At 43.3% G+C, this 22,937-nt stretch overlaps 1 protein-coding gene across 1 annotated transcript in view; it reads right to left on the reverse strand.

Annotated features, from left to right (window-relative positions):
* Nucleotides 1–22,937, reverse strand: part of CLMP (CXADR like membrane protein) — a 94,655-nt gene that overhangs the window by 12,662 nt on the left and 59,056 nt on the right. Inside the window, 1 exon segment of the mRNA XM_032428098.1 lies at nucleotides 9,483–9,640. Coding sequence (XP_032283989.1) covers nucleotides 9,483–9,640 — 158 coding nt within the window.

The following is a 22,937-nucleotide window of genomic DNA, read 5'->3' on the forward strand; positions in this document are numbered from 1 at the left end:
GGAGCAGGGAGCCTGATGTGGGGCTCGATCCCAGGACCCTGGGATCATGACCTGAGCCGGAGGCAGACGCTTAACGACTGAGCCACCCAGGCGCCCCTTAAGCATCTGCCTTTAGCTCAGGTCATGATCCCAGGGTCCTGGGATCCAGCCCTGGGTTGGGCTCCCTGCTCAGCGGGGAATCTGCTTTTCCCTCGCCCTCTGCACCCCCTCCCCCCGCTTGTTCTCGTTCTCTCTCTCTCTGTCAAATAAATAATCTTTTAAAAAATGTGTATTTGTGGCATGAGGGAAAGAGAGGAGTTCAGGGCCACTCTCCAGTTTGGGCGTGAGCCTATGAAAAGAGAGAACAGCTATCAACCAAGAGAGAAGATGGAGCGGAGGAGGTTTGAAGTCGGAGTGTGCAGGGTGAGGTGGATCAGGAGCTTAGTTTTGGACTTCCTACGTTTGAGATTACCTCTTCAGACACCCAAAGGAGGCATGGGGTAAAGCAGTTGCATATAAATGCGTTGGATATTCAGGAGGGAGGCCTGGAAATACACTTTTGGGAATTCTAAGCTTGTGGATGATTATTTAAAGACACGAGATTGGGTAAGATCCCTGATGGCACGAATATAGGATTAAGAAAAGGAGGGGGAAATGAGGGTCTCCAAATAGTGGATGTCTAAACACAAAGATTAGAACTCATTACAATAGCACCAACCTCAGAGTGAAATTGATGACTGTCATCTGTTTAGCTGACTATTCAAGTCCCACCTTTGCTCACATTTCAAGCCTTACCCCTGGATGACAACTCGTCTTCCTCCTACCCTCTCTTTCATAAAGACTCAGTGAGTTGTACCCTGAAACCACCCGCCTCAGGGGGAGACAGTAGGAGGGTGGGGGCAGGGGGAGCAGTCTTGAATAGGTCTGATTACTCATTATCCTACCAATTGAGGATCTCTTCCTACCCCAACCTGAACACTTGCCCCTCACCCCCAAGACACGAAGGGAGGTCCCTCAGAACATCATCTTCATGCAGAGGAATATTCTGGAAAGTACAGGAAATGCACGATTTCAGTCAAAGGTCCAGTGTTTACTCCCAGACAAAAGTTCTGTCTTGAATGTCTGCATTCTTTTCAATAGAAGCTGTAAATTATAGGGGAGGGGACAAAGGGAAAGCAAGGGATTTAGCTTTAGAAATTTGGGGTTTAGATCCTAGCTCTGAAATCCGTTTTGAACAAGGGCCTTCAAAGTCTAAAAGGTTCTCTGGAGCCAAGTTTAAGGTCTAATTTTCCTCACGCATTAAAAGAAAATTAGGGGGCGCCTGAGTGGCTCACTCGGTTAAGCTTCTGCCTTCGGCTCAGGTCATGATCCCAGAATCCTGGGATCGAGCCCTGCATCGGGCTCCCTGCTCAGCGGGGAGTCTGCTTCTCCCTCTCCCTGCCACTCTGCCTACTTGTGCTATCTCTCTGTCAAATAAATAAAATCTTTTAAAAAAGAAAAAAGAAAATTAGGACAATTCTTAGCTACCGACCTCACAGGCTTATAGTAAGAATTTTAAGAGCAGAAATCTGTGAAAGGACATCATTCCTTTGCTCACTGACCATTTCGTGACTACTCTGGGCGAAGCACAGCCCTTGGCTCTGGCCTTAGGAAAATATGCATTAGGCCTAGAAAGGAAAATCCATCAACACAATGCAATACTTTCGGCCGGGGAGTTTTGTTTTTATTTAACAAACACATACATGGTATTTATTTTGTTCGAGGTACTGTTCTAAATGCTTTACAAGTATTAAACCCTTGCATTAAAGAGAAAAAAAAAACACGGCAGTGAAAAGTTCATGGAAAGATTAAGGAGATTAAGGAAGTGAGTCTCCCCAACAAACTGCTTAGACTTAGACATAAGGGCATTCTCTCGTTTAATACATTCTTTAGAGAGGGCCTTCGATGAGGTGGGAACATAGATCCTAATCTGAAACTGGGGCAGCTGCAGTTTATCCTGCTCCAGTGGGGTCATTCTTTTGGAGCCTCCTGTGTTCACTGATTCATAACTACATTTCCCATAGAGCCTGGGCATCCCGGAAAGGAGTTCCTAGGGCCCGGGAGAGGTTTCTTGCCTATTCTTATCCCTTAAAATGCAAACAACCTCCTGTTTCCAGGGTGCGGCCAGGGATCAGGAGAACAAAGGCAAAAGAAATGTAGATAAAATTAAATCTCCTTACAACTTGCAGCCCATTGACAAATACTTGAGGCATGCAGAGTATGACCTTCCTCCAGGACTCCCAACGGTCTTAATGGTAATGCCTTGGCAAAAGGCAACCTTAGCTTGACAACAGCCAGACCTCCAGGACCTGTAAGTCTTTCTTAACATATGAAAATCCTTTTGGAAACTTCCTTCATCTCTGCCCCCTCCCAATGTAAAAGTATAGTCAATTGCTCCTCAAAATCTAGAATTTTTTTTTTTAAGAATTCATTTATTAATTTGAGAGAGAGAGGGAGGGAGGGAGAGAGAGCACAAGCAGGGGGAGCAGCAGGCAGAGGGAGAAGGAGAAGCAGGTTTCCCATAGAGCAGGGAGTTGGATGCGGGGCTCGATTCCAGGACCCTGAGATCACAACCCGAGCCGAAGGCAGTCGCCTTAGCCGACTGAGCCACCCAGGCGCCCCAAGGCAGCTCTTTCTGCCCCTGGGTCCAGTCCCCGTGCTTTAATAAAAATCTTTTTGCACCGAAAACATCGCAAGAATTCTCTCTTTTTTTAAGTAGGCTCCAAGCCCAGCATGGAGCCCCAAGAATTCTTTCTTGACCGCTTGCTCCCGGACCCCACATCACATCACATTAGCCAGCACCATGTTTGAGGAATTTCTTTGTCCTACCTCACTGCTTTTTGTTTTTCTCCCAATCAGATAAAACCTATGAACTCTGACCCAGGAAAAAAAAAGTACATATTATTTTGCAAATAATTTGATAGGGTTCCTAGCATCCAATGAAAACTCTATGCTTTAGGAGACTCAGACCCGGAAGAGCCAGGTCGCAGCCCTTCTGATATGGTACTTGTCTGTTTTAAATGTTTGCAGGGTGTTCTTGGCCCCACATCCTGTTGCGTTGCATAGAGAGGGTAAGTTTCTTGGGGTGGTGGAAGGCCATAGAAATGGCAACTCAGTGGGACAATATGGGACAATAGGGAGAGGAGGAAATATATTAGCAACAGGAAAAAAACTGGAAGCTTTAGAGCTTACCTCCTCTTAAGACGGAAAGCGGGCTGATGTTTGGAGGTAGGACAAGTGAGGTGGGGAAGCCTCACAGGTACTCGATTCATGTTACTTTCTTTCTGACTTTTTCATATTACCTGGTAGGTGCATAATCACCACAAGCAAGTGAGTCTGTGCTTCCTAGGAAGAATGAAGAGATTCTAAACCTAGAAATCCATTAAGAGCTGGGTATTTGTTTTTAAATGTCTTAAATTTTTATCTCAAGTAAACTCTATGCCACACATGGGGCTCAAACTCATGACCCCAGAGATCAAGAGTCGCATGCTCTACTGACTGAACCAGCCGGGCACCCCAAGAGCTGGGTAATTTTTAGGAATTTGGGGGTTTTGTGGGCTTTGGGAAGTTGGTGAACCTTTCAGGTCTAGGGGATTTTTTTCTTGTTCATGTTAATATTTGGACTAACATCAGGAAATACTTTGGGAAAGTCACATTTGACTTTGGAGAGACTTAGTAGGTGTGGTCCACAGTAGACTCTGGCTGATTTAAGTCTACTGGAGTAGGAGCTTTCAAACTTTGAACAGACTTACATCAAGAAATACATTTTCCTCTGTGACCCAGCATGCACGTAGAGTGCACATAGACAACTGAAGCGTAAGTTTCATCAAATAGTATATGTGCAATACACTGATATTTTCCAGTCTGTGTTTAAAAAAAAAAAAAAAAAAACAGTCTGCTCGCTTAGAATCCACTACTGGGTCCTGATTTTGAAAAAACACTGCACCAGGGCACAGTGATTGAGAGTGAGCCAGCAGGGAGATCAACTGGTTTACATTCAAATGGGAGCCCCTCCACTTACAGCTCTGCACCTACGGTTGGTTAATTTACCTTTCTAAACCTTAAGTTCCTCGACTGTAAAATGGGAGTAAGCTACTTCATCGGGTTTTTGCGGGAATGAGATAGTAAGCACTCACGATCACTTTTATTAGGCTGGTTCTGGGTTCACGAAAGCCCCTAAGGTTTCCAAGCTTGTCCATCCCAGTACCCAGAGAACATTAGTCATTCCGTTCATTTGTATAGCAAAGCCCCCCTAGCTGAAAGCCTCCATCTGTTTTCCATCTCTTGTGCACACTGTGGACTAAAGTTCAGCTCTCTGAAGGTGGCGCCTAAGGCCAGTGCAGCCTGGACTATGCCTCATCTTTGGTCCCTGTCCTCGCATCTCTGAATAGCTACGTCCCCAAGCTCGATGTCCCTTGATTCTGAACAACACCCTCTGATGTGTCTTTGCCTTGGATCATGCAGTCTTCTCTCCTTTTGAAATGCCTCTCTTACTTTGGCTTAAACAACACCTACACAGACCTCAAGATCAAGCTCAAGGCCTACCTTCTGTGTATTAGAGCCTTTCCTGGATAGAATCATTGACTTCCTCCTGCGAGCCTCAGCCCTTTGGACATATCCCCACCACAGCACTTAGTACATATAGGTAGGGCTGACTCCCAAGTGCTTTTCTCCCCTTTCCCCCAACTCTTGTCCCATTATTTAATGGGAAAAAAAAGGGGGGTGGGGAGACAACTAAGGTAAGTATTTAACATCTTTGGAAAGCAGACATTGTACAACCCCAAAATAATCTTACTGTAATTAAATAACCATTCCCTAATATGAGCATTTCACACCCATTTAGGACACAGGTTGGGCTCAGTTCCAGCCTTGCGATTTGGCTCAGTTTTTTTCAGAGGCACATTGAATATCAGGTACGTGTGTGTCTCTTTGTCTTAGTTGTGGTTTTAATTCTAGGAAATATAGAGCTGAGACTAAGCCCTTGCTCGGCAGGGTGGGGGTGGTGATGGGAGAACAGTGAACATAAATGTAATCCTTTTGCAAACAAACAAAAAATGAAGCACATGAATTGCAGCTGTTGTGGGGCCATGTGCCTCGTGATGTTCCTGGTGGACCTGTGAACAACGCAGTTTTAAAGAGAAAAGAGAGGAGGAGGCGGGACAATTTGTTAAGACTTTATGGGGCAGATGGAGCAGCTCAGCTTTCTGGCAGGTGCTCTGCTGTGTCAGGCCCTGCCTAGCAATCATGCACCTGCCTCGAACAGAAATAGATGTAGGCTTCTCTCTCTGTTTTTGATCCAAGATTTTTCTTTTCTTTCTTTTTCTTTCCTTCTTTTCTTCTTTCTTTCTTTTTTAAGATTTTATTTATTTATTCATTCATTCATTCAGAATGTGAGCAGGGGGAAGGGCAGAGGGAGAGGGAGACAGAGCCTCTCCAGCAGACTCTCAGCATGGAGCCTGATGCGAGGCTCAATCCCAGGAACCCTGAGATCATGACCTGAGCCAAAATCAAGAGTCGGAAGCTCAACCCCTTGATCAGGAGTTTTCTTCCTCAATATCAAAGGGGGAAAGGGAGAAAGGAGGTGGCCAGAGGGGTTTGACATGGGAATGAGAACATCTCTGCCCTAATTTCTCCATCCAAAAAATAGAGGGGAAAGTCTCAGTTGTGTGTTTGTGACTGACCCTGGAGGAGATGTTCACTCAGACTTTGGAAATTAACTATGTTTCCGTCCCTAGAACCTGGAGGAAATCTTCAGAGTTCTAGAGGACATGTTATCTACCTAGGCTGAGATTCAAATATTCCCCAAACCTGCCTACCTGCCCAAAAATGTTCCTGCATATTTGAGCCTCCTAGACAAAAGTGAGGGAGCCAATTCCGCTTGGATTGAAATGCAAGGCTAACCTCGGTGTCCAGGTCATTGGCTAGCCTATCTTAGGCACCACATCCAGTCCAGCCCCTCCTGTATTTTCTTTTCTTTTTTTTTTTTTTAAGATTTATTTATTTATTTATTTGACAGAGAGACAGAGAACACAAGCAGGGGGAGCAGGAGAGGGAGAAGCAGGCTCCCCACTGAGCAGGAGCACGACATGGGGTTCTATCCCAGGACCCTGGGATCATGACCTGAGTCAAAGGCAGATGCTTAACCAACTGAGCCACCCAGGCGCCCCCCCCCCCCCGCCCCGTATTTTCTCTCTCACCCTCACTCATTCCCAACATGGTGGCAAATTTACCCACTAAATTTGTGTATTACGCCCATCTTGATATTCCAGCTACCCATGAATATAGTGTAAGCCCCTATTGTATAATCTGAAATTGTTCAGCTGGTCTTGCTTCTACTCAAGGCTCCTTTAAATCAGTGTGCCATTGCACAGGGCTGGAGTGATCGCCTAAGATGTATCTATGTCCCTGTCGCTCCTAAAATCCTTCAAGAACTCCATGACAATATACGAAAGTATCTGAGCTCCCTAACCTGTGATACAAGACCTTTCATGTTCTGGTCCTGCAACCGCTGTAAGCTCACATTTTGTACTCCACCTATGCTCGCTGCTCATGATTTCCCAGAACTTTCCAGCCTTTGTGTCTACACTCTTGTGATTTCCTCGGGGCAATGAGGAAATTTCTATCAGCACTCAGATCAGCTGTGATTTCTTTCTTTTTTTTTTTTTTTAAAGATTTTATTTATTTATTTGACAGAGAGAGACACAGCGAGAGAGGGAACACAAGAGGGGGGAGTGGGAGAGGGAGAAGCAGGCCTCCCGCCGAGCAGGGACCCCAATGCGGGGCTCAATCCCAGGACCCTGGGATCATGACCTGAGCCGAAGGCAGACGCTTAACGACTGAGCCACCCAGGCACCCCGATCAGCTGTGATTTCTTATAGGAGCTGCCCTTGACCTTTCCCCTTCTCCAACTACTTTTGGCCAATGGCGCCTCCTTTAAATTCATCTAGAACACTCTGCTTATCTCCATCATGATCTCTGTCACTTAGTTCTCAAGATGTCTCTTCACCCTTTTATCTCTTCAACTACCTCCTTTGTGACTGAGTATGTGGATAGTGGGAATCCAGTAGTGACTCAATTTAACCTAAATCGATTTTTGAGGGACCCCTGGGTGGTTCAGTTGGTTAAGTGACTGCCTTCAGCTCAGGTCATGATCCCAGGGTCCTGGGATCGAGCCCCACGTCATGCTCCCCTGCTCAGCGGGGAGTCTGCTTCTCCCTCTGCCTCTGCCTGCAGCTCCCCCTGCTTGTGCTCTCTCTCTCTCTGATAAATAAATAAATAGATAATAAATTAATTAATTAATTTAAAAAATAAAAATAAATAAATAAAATAAATTGATTTTTGATCTTTTAGAACTTGCAATAGTGCCAAGCTTTTTCCAGCATCAGGGCCTTGGCACAATTGTTTCTGTCTGGAATAATTTTCTTCCCACATTCTCCTTATTTCCTACACAACACGGATTATAATTTCAAATTATTTATGAAGGTAACATAGCTGGTAATTAACAGCCCCGGTACTGACATCACAGTGCCTCATTTCAAACGGCAAAATGGGTGACCTTAAGCCCCTTTCTCACTTTGTGTGTTGTGTCTGGGCACACGCTGTATGGAGTTCCTTATGTGAAAAATGAGACTAATAACCCTAGTTATGAGGATTAAGTTAAATGAGATATTATGTGCTAAACAGACTGGAACCTGGAACATAGCTTAATGTTTAGAGCTCTCTACTTAAAAAAAAAAAAGTTTGGTTTTGTTTTTTGGTTTTTGGTTTTTTTTTTTAATTACTGAATGGGTTTGCACTGTAAACTCCAGGAAGGTGGGGACTTTGATATCTTCTTCACTATTGTATCCCAGTGCCTAGCTTGGCATACAGTATTTGCTAAATAAATCCATGTGCTCTGAATGACCGAATAATTCGCGATCCTTACTTTGGAGTGTTAATTAAAGACAAGTAGGGAACTGTGGCTGCTTAAAGCCATGTTAGTGGTCTGCTTTAGTCAGCAATAAACTTTTAAGCCTTATATTCACTTTGCTACATAAACAAGCAGCTCTTTTTTTTCTTTAGTTTAAATGAAAACACTTGCGTGAAAGTTAGATGAGTGCAGTCATTCTTTTTAAATTTTTGTGAGAGGAACACAGCTCTTATTTACTTTATTCAGAACAGAGAGTATCGTGTCTACGACTGACTAAGAATTTGCCGGAATAAGTATGCTCAGTTTAAGGTGACCTTGCTCTACGGAGAACAGAGAGTCTCAGGATGACAAACTATGAGAACAAAATGACAAGCAGTATCAGAATGACAAAGTGACATAGGAGCTGGAATCCAACAATGATCCTGGGTTTTACTTTAGTGAAAACTTTAGCTTCTTCCAGCACAAACCATCTTATGAGATCAGGGGTATGGACAGAGAAGAAGAAAAGACAACCTTTCACTTTTTAGTAGGGCAAGAGGTAAAGTTCTGAAAAGGAAGAAAAGTCTAAAGTCAGTTTCCCTGGCTTATTTTATGTGACTTTTTAAAATCACAAAACTTTCCACCAAAAATGCTGTCTTCTTTTGTTTTTAGATATTTTATTTTTTAAGCAATCTCTACACCCAACATGGGGCTCGAACTCACAACCCTGAGATCAAGAGTTGCATGCTCCACCAGCTAAGCCGGCCAGGCGCCCCTCAACCAAAAGATTTTTAAAAATAAGTCAGTGGGTAAATGGAATGAGAAGAAGTATGCTAGAAAACCCAGTTTGAGGAAAGCTGAATGCAGCCAAGGCAGACAGGATAATGTAGTAGCTACTTACTTCTCACTCTCAACAGAGACCAGCCCTGTGGATCATCAGGAGCAAAGCGCTACGAGTTCTGCCCAAAAGCCCATAAGCATCAATGGACCTCAGCATCCTGAGCACAGAAGACGCAGGGCCAGCTCCTTCATTTTCCAGTCCCAGAACCAGTACCAATTCTTTTGCTGGCCAATTATATATGTGATAAACATTTTCAGTCATGTCCTGCATCATATGTTGTTTGTCATATTACATGATCTCAGAGCTTGAACGTCATGATTTTGTGCAAAGCTTAAACATGGGCAGGTGGTAATGGTCTCAGAGGAGGAAGAGGAACAGGCTTCCGAGTATAGATCTGGGGTTCTGGCCACTAGGCTTGGGAATCAAGCTACTGCATCTTAGCTCCCTTCTTGGGAAAGACACTAATAGCACAGATTCCCTCCTTGGGTAAATGATAGGTGGCTTTCTTGCTTGCCCAAAGAACACAGAATCTCTTATCTTTAAGACCCAAATACCATTCCTTATTTATAATTTTTGTCTCTAGAGTCTTTCAACTATAAGCCAGATGAAAGAGCAATTCTAACCCTTTCCGACCCTACAGAAAACTGGAGGACTGAGGAAAGACAACTGTGGGAGGATGAGGGGAAGAGCAGGGGGTGGGGCTGGGGGGAGGGCTCTGGCCAATTGTATACTTACCACTTTTTGGTTCCCTTCATTATCGGTGAGCAGCCATTCGATATCCAGGGTGTCTTTTTCTGGAAGCCCCAGTTGATGGTGACAGGGCAAAGTGACCTTTTCTTCTGCCACTCTCTTGATCTCGGTGTGAGTCCCCAAGGTTCCAACATAGTAGGAAACTGGAAGAGGAGAGCCTCTAATGAGTAATGTAGAAACGCACAGCTATGTGTGGGAAGCAAATATTACAACAAATAATTACTGGGTGTTCCTGTGGGCAAGGGGCAAATCAAGGAGTTGGAAGAATCCTAGACCAGAGGTACCAGAAGTTCTGGAACCTCCCACTGGCTCCTCCTTTAACTGAATTCATCATTATCTTCTTTAGCCCCCCGAATTATACTCTTAGCAATGTCTGTCTTTCCTACCTTTTTGCGTTTTTGTGGATGATGAAATTACTCAGGTCAACAATTGTGTTTTTTTTTTAACTTTCTCTCCTTTACCGGCACCGGCTTGCAAAAGGACAGAAAACCAAAGGAAAGGCAGGGGTTGGCATCCTCCCCAGAACAGGCTCCAGATATCACTTCACCCCTTGAGCCACCTTAGAGACAGGCTACCCCCACAGACTGACAGGTAAGTGCAGGATGCCTCAGGGAACGAGTGGGATCTTATAGGCAGTTCCTGCTTCTCTTAGGGACACTCATCCTCTGTTCCCCCAACTTCTGTCTTCCAGTCTCTATAGTCTCATCCCATGTGGCTTCAAAATATGAAGCAACCCTTCCTATCCAAAGTGAAATTCCAAGTTACTACATTTGGATCCCGTCCCTCCACCCATCCAGTATCCCTTTGGCCAACAGGATTTCAGTTCCACTTTTGTCTTTCTTTACCTCTAATTTTCATCTTGTTCCAGGAATGGTATCTTGTCAGCAACCCTAGGCCCCAGGCTCACTCACCTTCTCTCCTTCCTATTCATTTCAGACACCGTGGACTATGAAATCCACCATGTTAAATAACCTCACCTGGATTCTAGGTATGATGTGTCTGGCATTAAGATGTGCTCTAAGATCCTCCTTTGTCTCCTTGCACATGATAAAGGAGCTCAGCATGAAAAGCCATTCACAATGTTCCAATGCTACGTTCACAAGGTAACAGAATCATACAACCTCCAAGTTGGAACAGCCCCAAGTGTCAGGGTTGCTGGTGAAGTCCTCTCTCCTGAGGAGCACTCACTCTGCCACTTCAGAGGGTTTTAAGCACTAAAGATCAAGGATCATGGCTCACAGAAGCATATAAGCTACCTTTCTTATTCCCTGTTCATTTCCCAAGATAGATTAGCAGTAAATCTGTAGAAAGGAAAAGGGCCTGAAAGGAGGAAGAAGGGAGCAGGGCAGACTGTAGTTCCCTCTAAACAGGGGGGCAGATTGGGTTGACACTGCAGGGTTGGACCCTCAGAGGCATCCACCCTAAGAGAAGCAGCAGGTGGATTCCCAAGCTCCATGGCAAACAAAGGAGACCACAGAGATCTGTGGGGCATAAGAAAGGGCCTTCAGAACCAACAGGATAAGCCCCTCATAGGGTCTTACTGACATTCCCAATAAGGTTTCTGTTATTTCTGTTGGAAACTTGAAACTCAATGAGAGTGGCCACCATTTAGGGAGTATGTCATATGGTTTGGCTGTACATTGATTACTCAACCCTATGAAGAAACGGTGATTATCCAAATCTATGGATGAAACCGAAAGAGGAGCTTAGCAATTTGCTCAAGATCACACAGCTAGGAAAGGACAGATCAGAGGCTCAACCCCAGATCTGTCTCACTGCAAAGCTCATACTCCAACAGCCATGCTATGCTGCTTCTGCCCTATGTCTTATGTGGCTTCCTGGACATGTGGTTCTCCCATTAGCCTGTAAGCTCCTTGAGATTAGGTACCAATTCACCACTACATTCCCAAAGCTCTCAACCCAGGGCCCCTCACACTGCAGGTGCTCAAAAAACAGTTGTTGGATGGACTTAAATTTAACCCATGTACTCGTTTCACCCATGAGCAAACTGAGGCTCAGGGAGAAAGGAGTTGCCCTGAGGTCCTACAACTCCTTTAAGGCATAACCCATATAAAACCCATCCTCCCTCAGTCCCCATAAAGCAGCTATAGGACAGCAGGGAGATTAGCCAGTTTGCATTGCACTAAGCTAAGCTTCGAAGAAGGAGCTATGGTTTCTACCCCTGCTCTCTTTCCACTGGATACAATGATCAAATGAAACCAGCATCCCATGCCCCTGGCGAAGCTAGAGAACCCAGCACCAATTTGGTGCATACAGTAGGCGTTATACATTAAATAAATAAATGCAAAGACGCAGCTATGAAAGTTGCCAATTTGAGCCACTAGAGGGAATCAAAGGCTCAGATTTAGTTGATGTCCCAAAAGGGAAGGAACACAGTGGTGGGTGGTGTGCTTTGCCAGAGTGCCAAGTTCTATTTATACTGTAGCCAGAATTAAATACGGCAGTGCGGGGAGGGGGCCGCCTAGTGAATACAAATGACTTTACCAAGGCAGGGAAACTCAAGATCAGAGTGCATGCACCTCTAGTCTTCCCTGAACCTCAGCTCCCCAGACTTCAGGGGGTCACTGGGATCCCTGCAAATTTCTCAGATTTCTCCTTCTGTGCTTTTTTTCCCCACCACACACCTGTGTTCTGTAACCTAAGCAGACAGGGACCTGGGCTCTGTATAGAATTCTCAGGCTTGGCAAAGGGTAAGGGGGCTGCCAAGCACATGTATCCGCTGTCTGGTGGGTGAGTGGGAAGAGCTAGCCGTGGGCTCCCAGGAATTAAAGCGTTCATCTTTGTTAAGAAAGACCATAAGAGATCATCAAAATTTAACTTAGGAGGAAATTACAGCTCAGAGAATTGAAACATTAACAGAACTGCAAGTAAGGAAATACAGCTGATCCTTGAACAATGCAGGGTTATTGGCACCGCCCTCCTCGCAGTCCAAAATCTACATATAACTCTTGACTCCTCCAAAACTTAACTACTAGGAGCCTACTGTGGATGGGAAACTTTACCAATAACATAAACAGTCAATTAGCATGTATTCTGTATGTTATGTACATTGTATACTGTATTCTTATAATAAAGTCAGGTAGAGAAAAGAAAATATTAAGAAAATCATAGGAAAGAGAAAACACATGTACAGTACTGTACTATAAGAAATCCACGTGTAAGTGAGGGGAGGGGGTGGGAGGATGGGTTAGCCTGGTGATGGGTATTGAGGAGGGCACGTTCTGCATGGAGCACTGGGTGTTATGCACAAACAATGAATCATGGAACACTATATCTAAAACTAATGATGTAATGTATGGGGATTAACATAACAATAAAAAAATTAAAAAAAAAAAAAGAAATCCACGTGTAAGTGCATCCACACAATTCAAGGGTCGGTGGAACTCTCCACGGGGCGTCTGAGATGCGCCCTGCACTTGATGGTGGGGGAAGGTGCTGGAAGATAGCAGTGGTGCAAACAACCTCTGTGTGCGTGTGCAAGATTCAGTCATGGAAGCCTCCAGCTCTCCCTGAGGGAAGGCTTCTAATACAACCCAGGCACGTAACACAGGCCCTTTGAGAGCCTGACCTTGGGAGAATTACCCTCCCTGAGCCTTACCGTTCTCATCTGCAAAATGGGAATTAAAGGGGACACTGACTAAGGCACCCAGCACAGTGATTGCACATAGGAATCTCCCCGCTAAAATGTCAGTTCCCTTCCCTTGCTTTTCTCTACTAGAAGAAGGGTTGTTTTATTTTCTCAGATGAGATCATCATTTTCTCAGCTGAGTTCAAGATTTTATTCTCTAAAGGACATTTAAATTTACTAAAGCTTTTCTTGAGCCTTTAAGACCTTCAATGAGATGGGCAGGGGTAACTTTTTGTTTTTCAGCATGTATACTTTTATATAACTGAGGGAAATAAGACACATATTTTGAAGATGAGGCTATTGAGAAGATAATTGTACATTTTATTTTATTTATTTTTTAAAGATTTTATTTACTTATTTTTAAAGACTTTATTTATTTATTTGACAGAGAGAGAGAGAATACAGGCAAGGGGAGCCAGAGAGGGAGAAGCAGGCTCCCCGCTGAGCAGGGAGCCCGATGCGGGGCTCGATCCTAGGATCCTGAGATCATGACCTGAGCTGAAGGCAGACACTTAACCAAGTGAGCCACCCAGGCGGCCTGATTTTATTTTTAAGTAATCTCTACACCCAATGTGGGGCTTGAACTCACAACTCTTGAGATCAAGAGTCACATGCTTTACCAACTGAGCCAGCCAGGTACCCCGATAATAGTAAATTTTTATTTTTATTTTTTTTAAAGATTTTATTTATTTATTTGACAGAGACAGAGAGCACAAGCAGGGGGAGCAGCAGAGGGAGAGGGAGAAGCAGGCTCCCCGTGCTCACCTACCTAAATGGGAAGAGAATTTTCTTGTGTTTTCCTTTACATATCTAGAAAGCCTCATGAGAATCAAAATCATTGAATGTCCGTCAGAAAAATAAAAAGGACTTTGGATATTTTTATTTTTTTTAAAGATTTTATTTATTGGGCACCTGGGTGGCTGTCAGTTAAGCGTCTGCCTTCAGCTCAGGTCATGATCCCAGGGTCTTGGGATCGAGTCCTGCATCGGGCTCCCTGCTCAGCCAGGAGTCTGCTTCTCCCTCTGCCCCTCCCCCCTGCTTGTGCATGTGCTCTCTCTCTCTCTCAAAAATAAATTTAAAAAAGATTTTATTTATTTATTTGAGAGTGAGAAAGGAGAGGGAGAGAGAGTCTGAGGCAGACTCCACGCTGAGCACAGAGCCTGACATGGGGCTTAATCCCACGACTGCAAGACCATGACCTGAGCCAAAACCAAGAGTCGGACGCTTAACTGACTGAGCCACCCAGGCGCCCCAGACTTTGGATATTTTTAAATCAACTTCTCTCATTTTACAGATCAAGAAACTGAGGCTTAGAGAGAAGTGACTCACCCAAAGGCCTCTTGATTTCTAGACAAATGACGTACATAAAATTCTGTAGGGGTGGTGTGTGTGGGTACATGCGTGCATGTGCGTGTGTGTGTGTGTGTGTGTACGTGTGTGTGTGTGTGTGTGTGTGTGCGCGTGCCAGAGGCATGTGCCTTCCTGACGGTTTCTGGAACACAATCTGCAATTCAAGAGATGGCATAATGTAATAGAAGGAGCATGAACTTTGGAGTCAGATCAACAGAGATTTAAGTAGTGCCTGTTAGTCCAATTAATTTCCTGACCACTCTGGGTCTTTTTTTCTTCCCTGTGAAATGAGAAGAAAAACATCAGCCGGGAAAGACTGTTGTAAGATTATATATGATGTACGTAGATTGTGTGACACTGACGCCCGGGATACAGGACCCACTCACTACACAGTAATTATTATTGCTCATAATTGTACATACTATACTTCCAAAAACAAGGAAAACCAGAAGAGCATGCTGAGGAGGTGAAGCAGGAGGGTGAGGAGTTTGGAAGTCATTTTGCTTGATAACCGTTAATATTTGGCCATATTTGCTTTGTCTCTCTCTCTCTAGTTTTTGCTGCACTGGTTAAAAGTAAGTTACAGATAACATGACATTTGACCTCTAAATGTTTCAGCAAGGACCCCCTAAAACTAAGGGCCTTCTTCTACATAACCAGAACATACCACCACACCTAAGAAAGTTAACAATGTTGTATGGAAGGTCATTTTTTAAAAAAAAAGATTTTTTATTTTGAAGTAATCTCTACACCCCACGTGGGGCTCAAACTTATAACCCCGAGATCAAGCGTTGCGTGCTCTACCGACCGAGCCAGCCAGGCGCCCCTAGAAGATCATTTCTGACAAGAGTGGCTGAGGAAGACTCTGATGATAAGTGGGATTGAACAAGTTCTGGAAAGACAGACAAGTGCTTTTCCTGTACGGACCTGAGGTGGTGGAGGGACAACTTGAACAGAAGGCAGCACTGTCTTCTTCTGTCCCCTCTTTCAAGTTCCCTCACTGTTAACTAGGGAAGTTTCTCTAGTTCTAGAAGTTTCTCTTCTGTATATTTTGCTTTTTCAACCCCATACCCAGAATCTCGAGGGCCAGCTCCCTTTTTGAGATCTTCGGAAAAGGATAACCACATTCACTGTGAGCTATTAAGCAATGAATGTTCTAATGTCTTCTCAAATACAAACCTGTATTTGATATTTAGAGACAGCCTACAGCTAACGCAGCAAAGCTTGCAGGTTATCAGTGGGATTTCAGACATCTGAGAATCGGCGTGGTGCCTTCTTGTTCCCCCCCAGAGGTGAGTAATTTGTTCCTGGAGTCCCTAAATTTGGTGGTGTGGGTGTGCAAGGACCGAGGTGGCAGCCTGAGAGGTGGGCTTCGGTCAGGGGCCCAGATATTAGGCTTCCTCCCCTCCCCAGTCTGTTGGTTTTAGAGAAGGGGGAAAGAGGAAAAGGGAGTGGGGGAGGGGTGAGGGAGGGAGGCGAGGAAACAGGGGAGCTAGAGGTGGGAGGACAGGGGAGGAGGACAAGAAAGAGCCTTGCACTGTAGAAGACCGCTGAAGAGGTCTTCAGACTAAACCCAGACTGATTACAAACTATCAAGTCACCTCCCCTCCCCCTCTGTGAAAACGGTCTGGTACATACATCCTGTGTATTCATCCACATCAAAAAAACTGTATTGAGATCTTCCCCTGGTACAGCAGTGGGAATGCAAAGTTGGTCACCATCTCTCCTCGCTCAAACCATGTGAAACCTACTGATTAATAATGCCTTAGGTTTGTTTAGCTCAGCTCACTCAAATGCATTATCTCATGTAAGCCCATGACTACATAGTGAGTGAATGTCATCACCTCTGTTTTAGAGAAGAGAGACTTGAGGACCACACAGAAGTGGTAAGGGGATTCAGAAGAGGAAGATCACCAAGGTGATCAGGGATGGCTTCATAGAAGAGGAAGTATTTCACCTGGGCCTTGAAAAACAGATTGGAATTTGGGCAGTTATAAATGAGGGGATGGCATTCCAAAGATTAGAAATGGCAGCCTGACTGCTTAGGCTGACCTCAGTACTTGACAGATTGGAACATCACCTTGGACCCTTGGTCATGACAAGTTCACACGGCTGATGGGTGGCACTGTGGGGACGTGAGCCCATCTCCAGTTTTTATTCGAGTCTCTTTCCCACACCAAAGATCATTGCCTTTGCCTTGAAATTGGCTGGTGGGGAACACAGAGACCACACGGATTAAATGTGCATGGCACAGAGCTGGGTAGCAGAGCTGGTCTGATTGCACACACTTAAGATATATAGTTATCTTGCTAGCGGGGATCCTGAGCCAAAAGTGAGATGATGTTTAATACAAACAAACGTTAGAAGTTACAGCTATAAAGCACAGAGTGGGGAGCTTTGGAGGACCTGGGGCTCTACAAGATTTATATTAACCACCAGTGTGATACGGGTGCTGAAAAAACCAACAAGAGTCTGGGCTGCGTTAACAGAGGCCTGAGGTCCCAAATATGGAGTGTTGCAGTTCCGTCCTATTTGGAACTAGCCAAAGGAGCACATCCGAAGCATCAGAGATGCTGCATGCTGAGAGGAGCAGTGACAAGCAGGTGGGAGCGGCAGAGGCAGAGGGAGAAGCAGGCTCCCCGCCGAGCAAGGAGCCCGATGCGGGACTCGATCCCAGGACCCTGGGATCACGACCTGAGCCAAAGGCAGACAATTAACTGACTGAGCCACCCAGGCGTCCCTGTTGATAGACTTTCTAACAGTCCTGCCTGATAAGAGAATGAGCTGTATCATTTAGTGAATTTTCCATTACTGGGGTCATTCACGCGGGGGATATGTCAGGAGCTGTAAAAGGGATCCTTATACGTGGATGATGAATCAATATTTAAAGTCCTTTCTAACTATAATATTGTATGAAATATTAATATCTTAATATTCAAGGCACTGTCCTAGTTGAATGGGATGCAAATTATTTAGATACAAATGTACACTATTATCTGTCAATGTGTTTTGTCACTGTCAGTCAGCTCTTACAGAATTGATACAAATGATCTCATTCTGTTTCATTGTTAACATTGCTTTTTAAAGATTGTTGAAGTGCTTTTTAAAAGTAAAAGGAACTAACCCAAGCAGTTACAGCACTTCTTTCCTATCTGTGGATGTTTTAATCCACAAGGGGGCAGAATTTACTTATTGAGGATTAGCCATGCCTTATCTTTAAAGCAGTTCTTATATTAGTAAGAAGGATTATTATTGACAAAGAATTATAGATGACCTTGGATTTAAGCTTGATAAGCATTTTGTTGCCATTTGTGATTATATGCTAAATTTCAAACGACCCACATTTAATTTTCAAGGGCAACAGAAATCGGAAAATACGGTCAGACATTTGAGAGGAACTTTACCAAGGCAATAGAAACATAACACTATTTTAATAGCTTAAATTCACTGTTTTCACTTTTTCCAAGTGAAATGGATGTTTACTCTGAGACCAAAAGCCTCATTTTAATTGCAGAATTTATTATGAATCAAATCAATTACTCAGGTGCTGTGAAGATTTGTCTTAGTAGACAGTCAATAAAAAAAAGACAAAAGGAAGGAACAAAAATCCATCACAGATGCCTTAGAGGGACTGAGGAATCAGCAAAAGAATCCTCCAGGTCCTTTCAGTCTTGATTTTTAGTCTTGGTTCTAGGCCAGTCACTTACAGAATTACAAAGTCCTGGGATGTTCTGGTTATATGGAATCTACAATCTCAAGCTTGGGAAGGCCTACAGAAGGTCACTGTCTTGCCTTCTGGACAATTTCATATTTAAAACTCATCTGCTGAAACGTATGAAATGGTTCATATTCTCTTATTATCATTGAGAATCTGAAATCACAGCAACACTGTTCCAAGACATTGACACTTCTGTCAGTATCAAATTTTTTATTATTGTGTATCATGAGATACTTAGGGATACTGACTTCTGTATCATAGGATAATCAGGGATACTGACTTCCCTAGAATGTCTTAAAACACCTTGTCGTCAATGCTTCAGATTCTGGTGCCACAAAAAGGAACATGGACAAAATAGTTGGCACCCACAGGGGAGTAACTAGGAGTGCTCTTTTGTTCAATGAATACGAGTGGCATTCCTGCTACCATAGTAGGTCCTGCTGGAAACAAAGATCAGCAACATTGTCTTTTGTCTATGAAGAGATCGCAATAATAGAGAAACAAACAGGCATTCAACAAGCCCAGTTTAAGGCAGCGTGTGATCAAGATCAACGTGAGGGTCAGGAAGTGGTAAGGGGATTCAGAAGAGGAAGATCACCAAGGTGACCAGGGATGGCTTCATAGAAGAGGAAGTATTTCACCTGGGCCTTGAAAAACAGATTGGAATTTGGGCAGTTACAAATGAGGGGATGGCATTCCAAAGATTGGAAATGGCAGCCTGACTGCTTAGGCTGACCTCAGTACTTGACAGATTGGAACATCACCTTGGACCCTTGGTCTTGACAAGTTCCCACAGAATGGTCAGTAATCTAATGTAAATGGCATGTGAGCTGTGTCAAAGCCCTACAGACTGGGGGTTGACTATGTAACAGTAATGTTTTATCCTGATATCTTTAGTAATAATTGTCAGGGAAAGGATACTGACGTGGTCCACAGGGATCAATCATCCCGCTGCTCAGTTATCCCTCAGAATTCTGTTCTCAGGAATGTGCTAGTACATTTTCCATACATGTATTCATGTTCACATAGGCAGGAAAACACACACATACCTGCGCAGAGAAGCTACAAGCATGCCTGTGTCTATACACAGATCAGACAAGAAGGTGTGCCTTTGATTCTGAGGCGCTGATGCCTCACTAACCTAGTTCATTGACATGTCTATTTATAGCCTCTGTCTCATTCCAAATGCTAAGTCTCTTTCTAAATCTAAATCTTTTATTACCTTCGGCAGAGGGGAAATTAAAAATAGACACAGACTTACTACTGAGAGTGCAATTGTCAGTTTTTAGGGATACGTGACAATGGAGAATTGAGATCATGCTGATAAAAATCCACTGATGAATTAAAGCATCAATCCATCCTTTATCTATCCCATCTACCACCCTATAAAAACTAATAACAAAGAGAAGATGATCTTCAAAGAGAAGATCTCTTTACCTCTTCTAGGGTTAGAGAGTTGAGCCATGATACTTTGAAAATGAATAAAGAAAAAAATTCATTCAAAGTAGAGTTGGAAAGTTCTAAAGTGGACATGCTCATGCAGGTACCACTCCTCGAAGCTTACTTTACCTAATCCAGCAGGAGGAAGGAAGGTTTTCTCTTTGCCCAGCAACAACCCCAGCCAATGAGAACCACCACAACTCAGCCAATGAGAAGTCGCCACAATCCGGAATTCTCACTCTTGTGCAATGGACTTTCCTTTCAAACAGCTCCTCCCAACTTCCCTCTTTCCACTGTAAAAGAACACTCCTCACCTTGTTCTGTGGACTTACCTGTGGTTCACCATGGTTTGCATGTCCCAAATTGTGATTCCTCTGCTATTCCTTGATAAACACATTTTGCCGATAAACTAACTGGCTATTTTATTTTCAAGGTTCACAAAACAAACAACAAGAATCAAGGAAGCTGTATTTTCTACTCACAGGGAAATCACTTCCTACATGAGAAAAATGATAATAGACATTTGCCATCCAATATATTTTAAAACTCCTGTATAGAAACATTTATTAACAATAGCTAACAATTTCTGAATGCCTGTTATGTGCAAAGCATTGTGCTACTTGATTTATATTCATTTCCCTTTTTCTTTTTTTTTAAAATAAGCTCCATGCCTAGCATGGAGCCCAATGTAGGGCTTGAACTCATGACCCTGAGATCAAGATCTGAGCTGAGATCAAGATCTGAGCTGAGATCAAGAGTTGGATGCTTAACTGACTCAGCCACTGGGTGTCCCCATATTCATCTCCATTTTTAATCTTCTTAACAATCCTGTAGGGTAAGCACTATTATTACCCTCATTCTACAGACAAGACACTGAGACACAGAGAGATTAATTTGCCCAAGATCACAGAATTAGTAAAGAGTGGTGCCACAGTTCAAATCCAGCCATTTTAACTCTAACATCCATACCCTTAATGGTATATAATACTGCATCCCAGTACATATATTTAACAAAAATTCCATTGATCTGGTGTTATGCTAGTATTCTTGTGAGTTCCCTCAAAGTTCTTCTACTCTTGATGACATATAGAAATGCTTCTTAATCTTTACTTATGCTCCCATTTTTTGCATATAAACTCACACTCTACTATTATTTGGAACATATTAAATACTACGATTAAGCAATGGCATTTTAGAGTATGCTTTTAAAAAAACTAGATATTCCTAGGAAATCCTAGGAATATAATGCTGATCAAAAGAAAGTACACAAAAGAGTACATACATATGATTCTATTTATATAAGGTACAAAAACAAAACAAAAAAATTCATCTATGCTTTTGGAATTCCAGAGAGTTGTTACTCTTGGAGGAAGAGATAATGATCAGAAGGGAACATGGGAAGGCTTCTAATGTTCTGACTATGTTTTATATCTTGATTTGGGTGCCTGTTTGGACATGTTCATTTTGTGAAATTCATCAAGCTGTACACTTGTGATTGTGCATTTTATGTATTTATACTTTTTACTAATTATCTATTGGTGCATAACAAACTGTTCCAAAACTTAGCAGCTCAAAACCACCAACATATCTTATCTCAGAGTTTCTGTGAGTCAGGAATCCAGGCACAGCTCAGCTGGGTAGCTCTGGCACAGGGTTTCTCAGGAGGTGGAATTAAACTGTTGGACGGGACTGTGGTCTTATCTGAAAGCTCAACTGAGGTACAGCGAATCCACTTGTAAATTTACAATGTGGTTGTTAGCAGGTCTCAGTCACCACATGGGCCTCTCCACAGGGCTTCGTCACCACATGGCAGCTGGCTTCTCTCAGGGTGAGTGATCCAAAAGGGAGCACAGGAAAGTGCCTAAGATGGGAACTCAGAGGAGACATCTGTTGCCATATTCTATTTGTTATAAGTGACCAAATAATTCCAGCCCACATTCACGGAGAAGGAGCTATGAGGACAAATCATTAGGGACAATCTTAGAGGCAACCTATCCCACTTCAAAAAAGCTTTTTTTTTTTTAAGAAATATTTAGTTGAAACTTTTTTTTTTTTTAAAGATTTTATTTATTTGACAGAGAGAGAGACAGCAAGAGAGGGAACACAAGCTGGGTGGGGGGTGGGAGAGGGAGAAGCAGGCTTCCCACCGAGCAGGGAGCCCAATGTGGGACTCGATCTCAGGACCCTGGGATCACAACCTGAGCCAAAGGCAGATGCTTAACGACTGAGCCACCCAGGCGCCCCAGTTGAAACTTTTTTTTTTTTAGAGATTTTATTTATTTATTTGTCAGAGAGAGAGAGCACAAGCAGGGAGAGTGGCAGGCAAAGCAGGCAGAGGGAGAAACAGGCTCCCCGCTGAGCAAGGAACCCGATCCGGGACTCAATCCCAGGACGCTGGGATCATGATCTGAGCCGAACCTAGCTCAACCGACCTAGCCACCCAGGTGTCCCAAAAAAGCTTTAAAACTTACACAATAACTTCCTCTGCCTCTCCACTCAGAATGATAACCACTGTCGTATAGATTTAAAAATGCTTTAAGAATTCACTAATTTTTTGGTAATCACAACATCCCTCAAGAGTAGGTTGATGGCATGAATTTTTCATTCTGTTTTATGGAAGTGTAATAATAAGCTTGATCTTATCACTTTTATATTTGCATAACACTTTTCAGGTTTCACAATTCTTTCCCATCTGTATTTTGAGTTTTGTTATACAGAATAAGTGGGAACTATAGTTTAGTGTTAGTTTATCTAAAAGTACTATGAAAATTATAAAAACATTTTATAATATTAATATCTAGCATTTATTGAGTGCTTACCATATGCCAGTACTGGGGGCACCTGGGTGGCTCAGTTGGTTAAGAGTTCGAGTTTTGGTTTTGGCTCAGGTCATGTTCTCATGGGTCCTGAGATCGAGCCCCATGTCAGGCTCTGTGCTCAGCAGGGAGTCTGCTTAAAGATTCTCTCCCTCTGTCCCTCCCCCAACTCGCACAAGCTCTCTCTCTCTTAAATAATCTTTAAAAAACAAAAAAACTACATGCCAGTTACTGTATGCTATAGCAGAATATATATGTATGTATATATAATGAATGTGCATACACATTCACTTAATCATTTAGCCCTATGAGGCAGGGTTTTGCCTCATTTTACAGAGTAAATCCTAATAATTTGCTAAGATTTCAGAGCTAATAATTGATACAGCCAAAATTTCAACTCAAAGAGTCTGACATCAGACCTCCTATGCTCTACAAAGAAGGTAAACTATAATCTTCATTATCACTCT

Source organism: Phoca vitulina, unplaced genomic scaffold, assembly GCF_004348235.1.
Source record: "Phoca vitulina isolate PV1807 unplaced genomic scaffold, GSC_HSeal_1.0 scaffold38, whole genome shotgun sequence".
NCBI classification, from domain to species: Eukaryota; Metazoa; Chordata; class Mammalia; order Carnivora; family Phocidae; genus Phoca; species Phoca vitulina.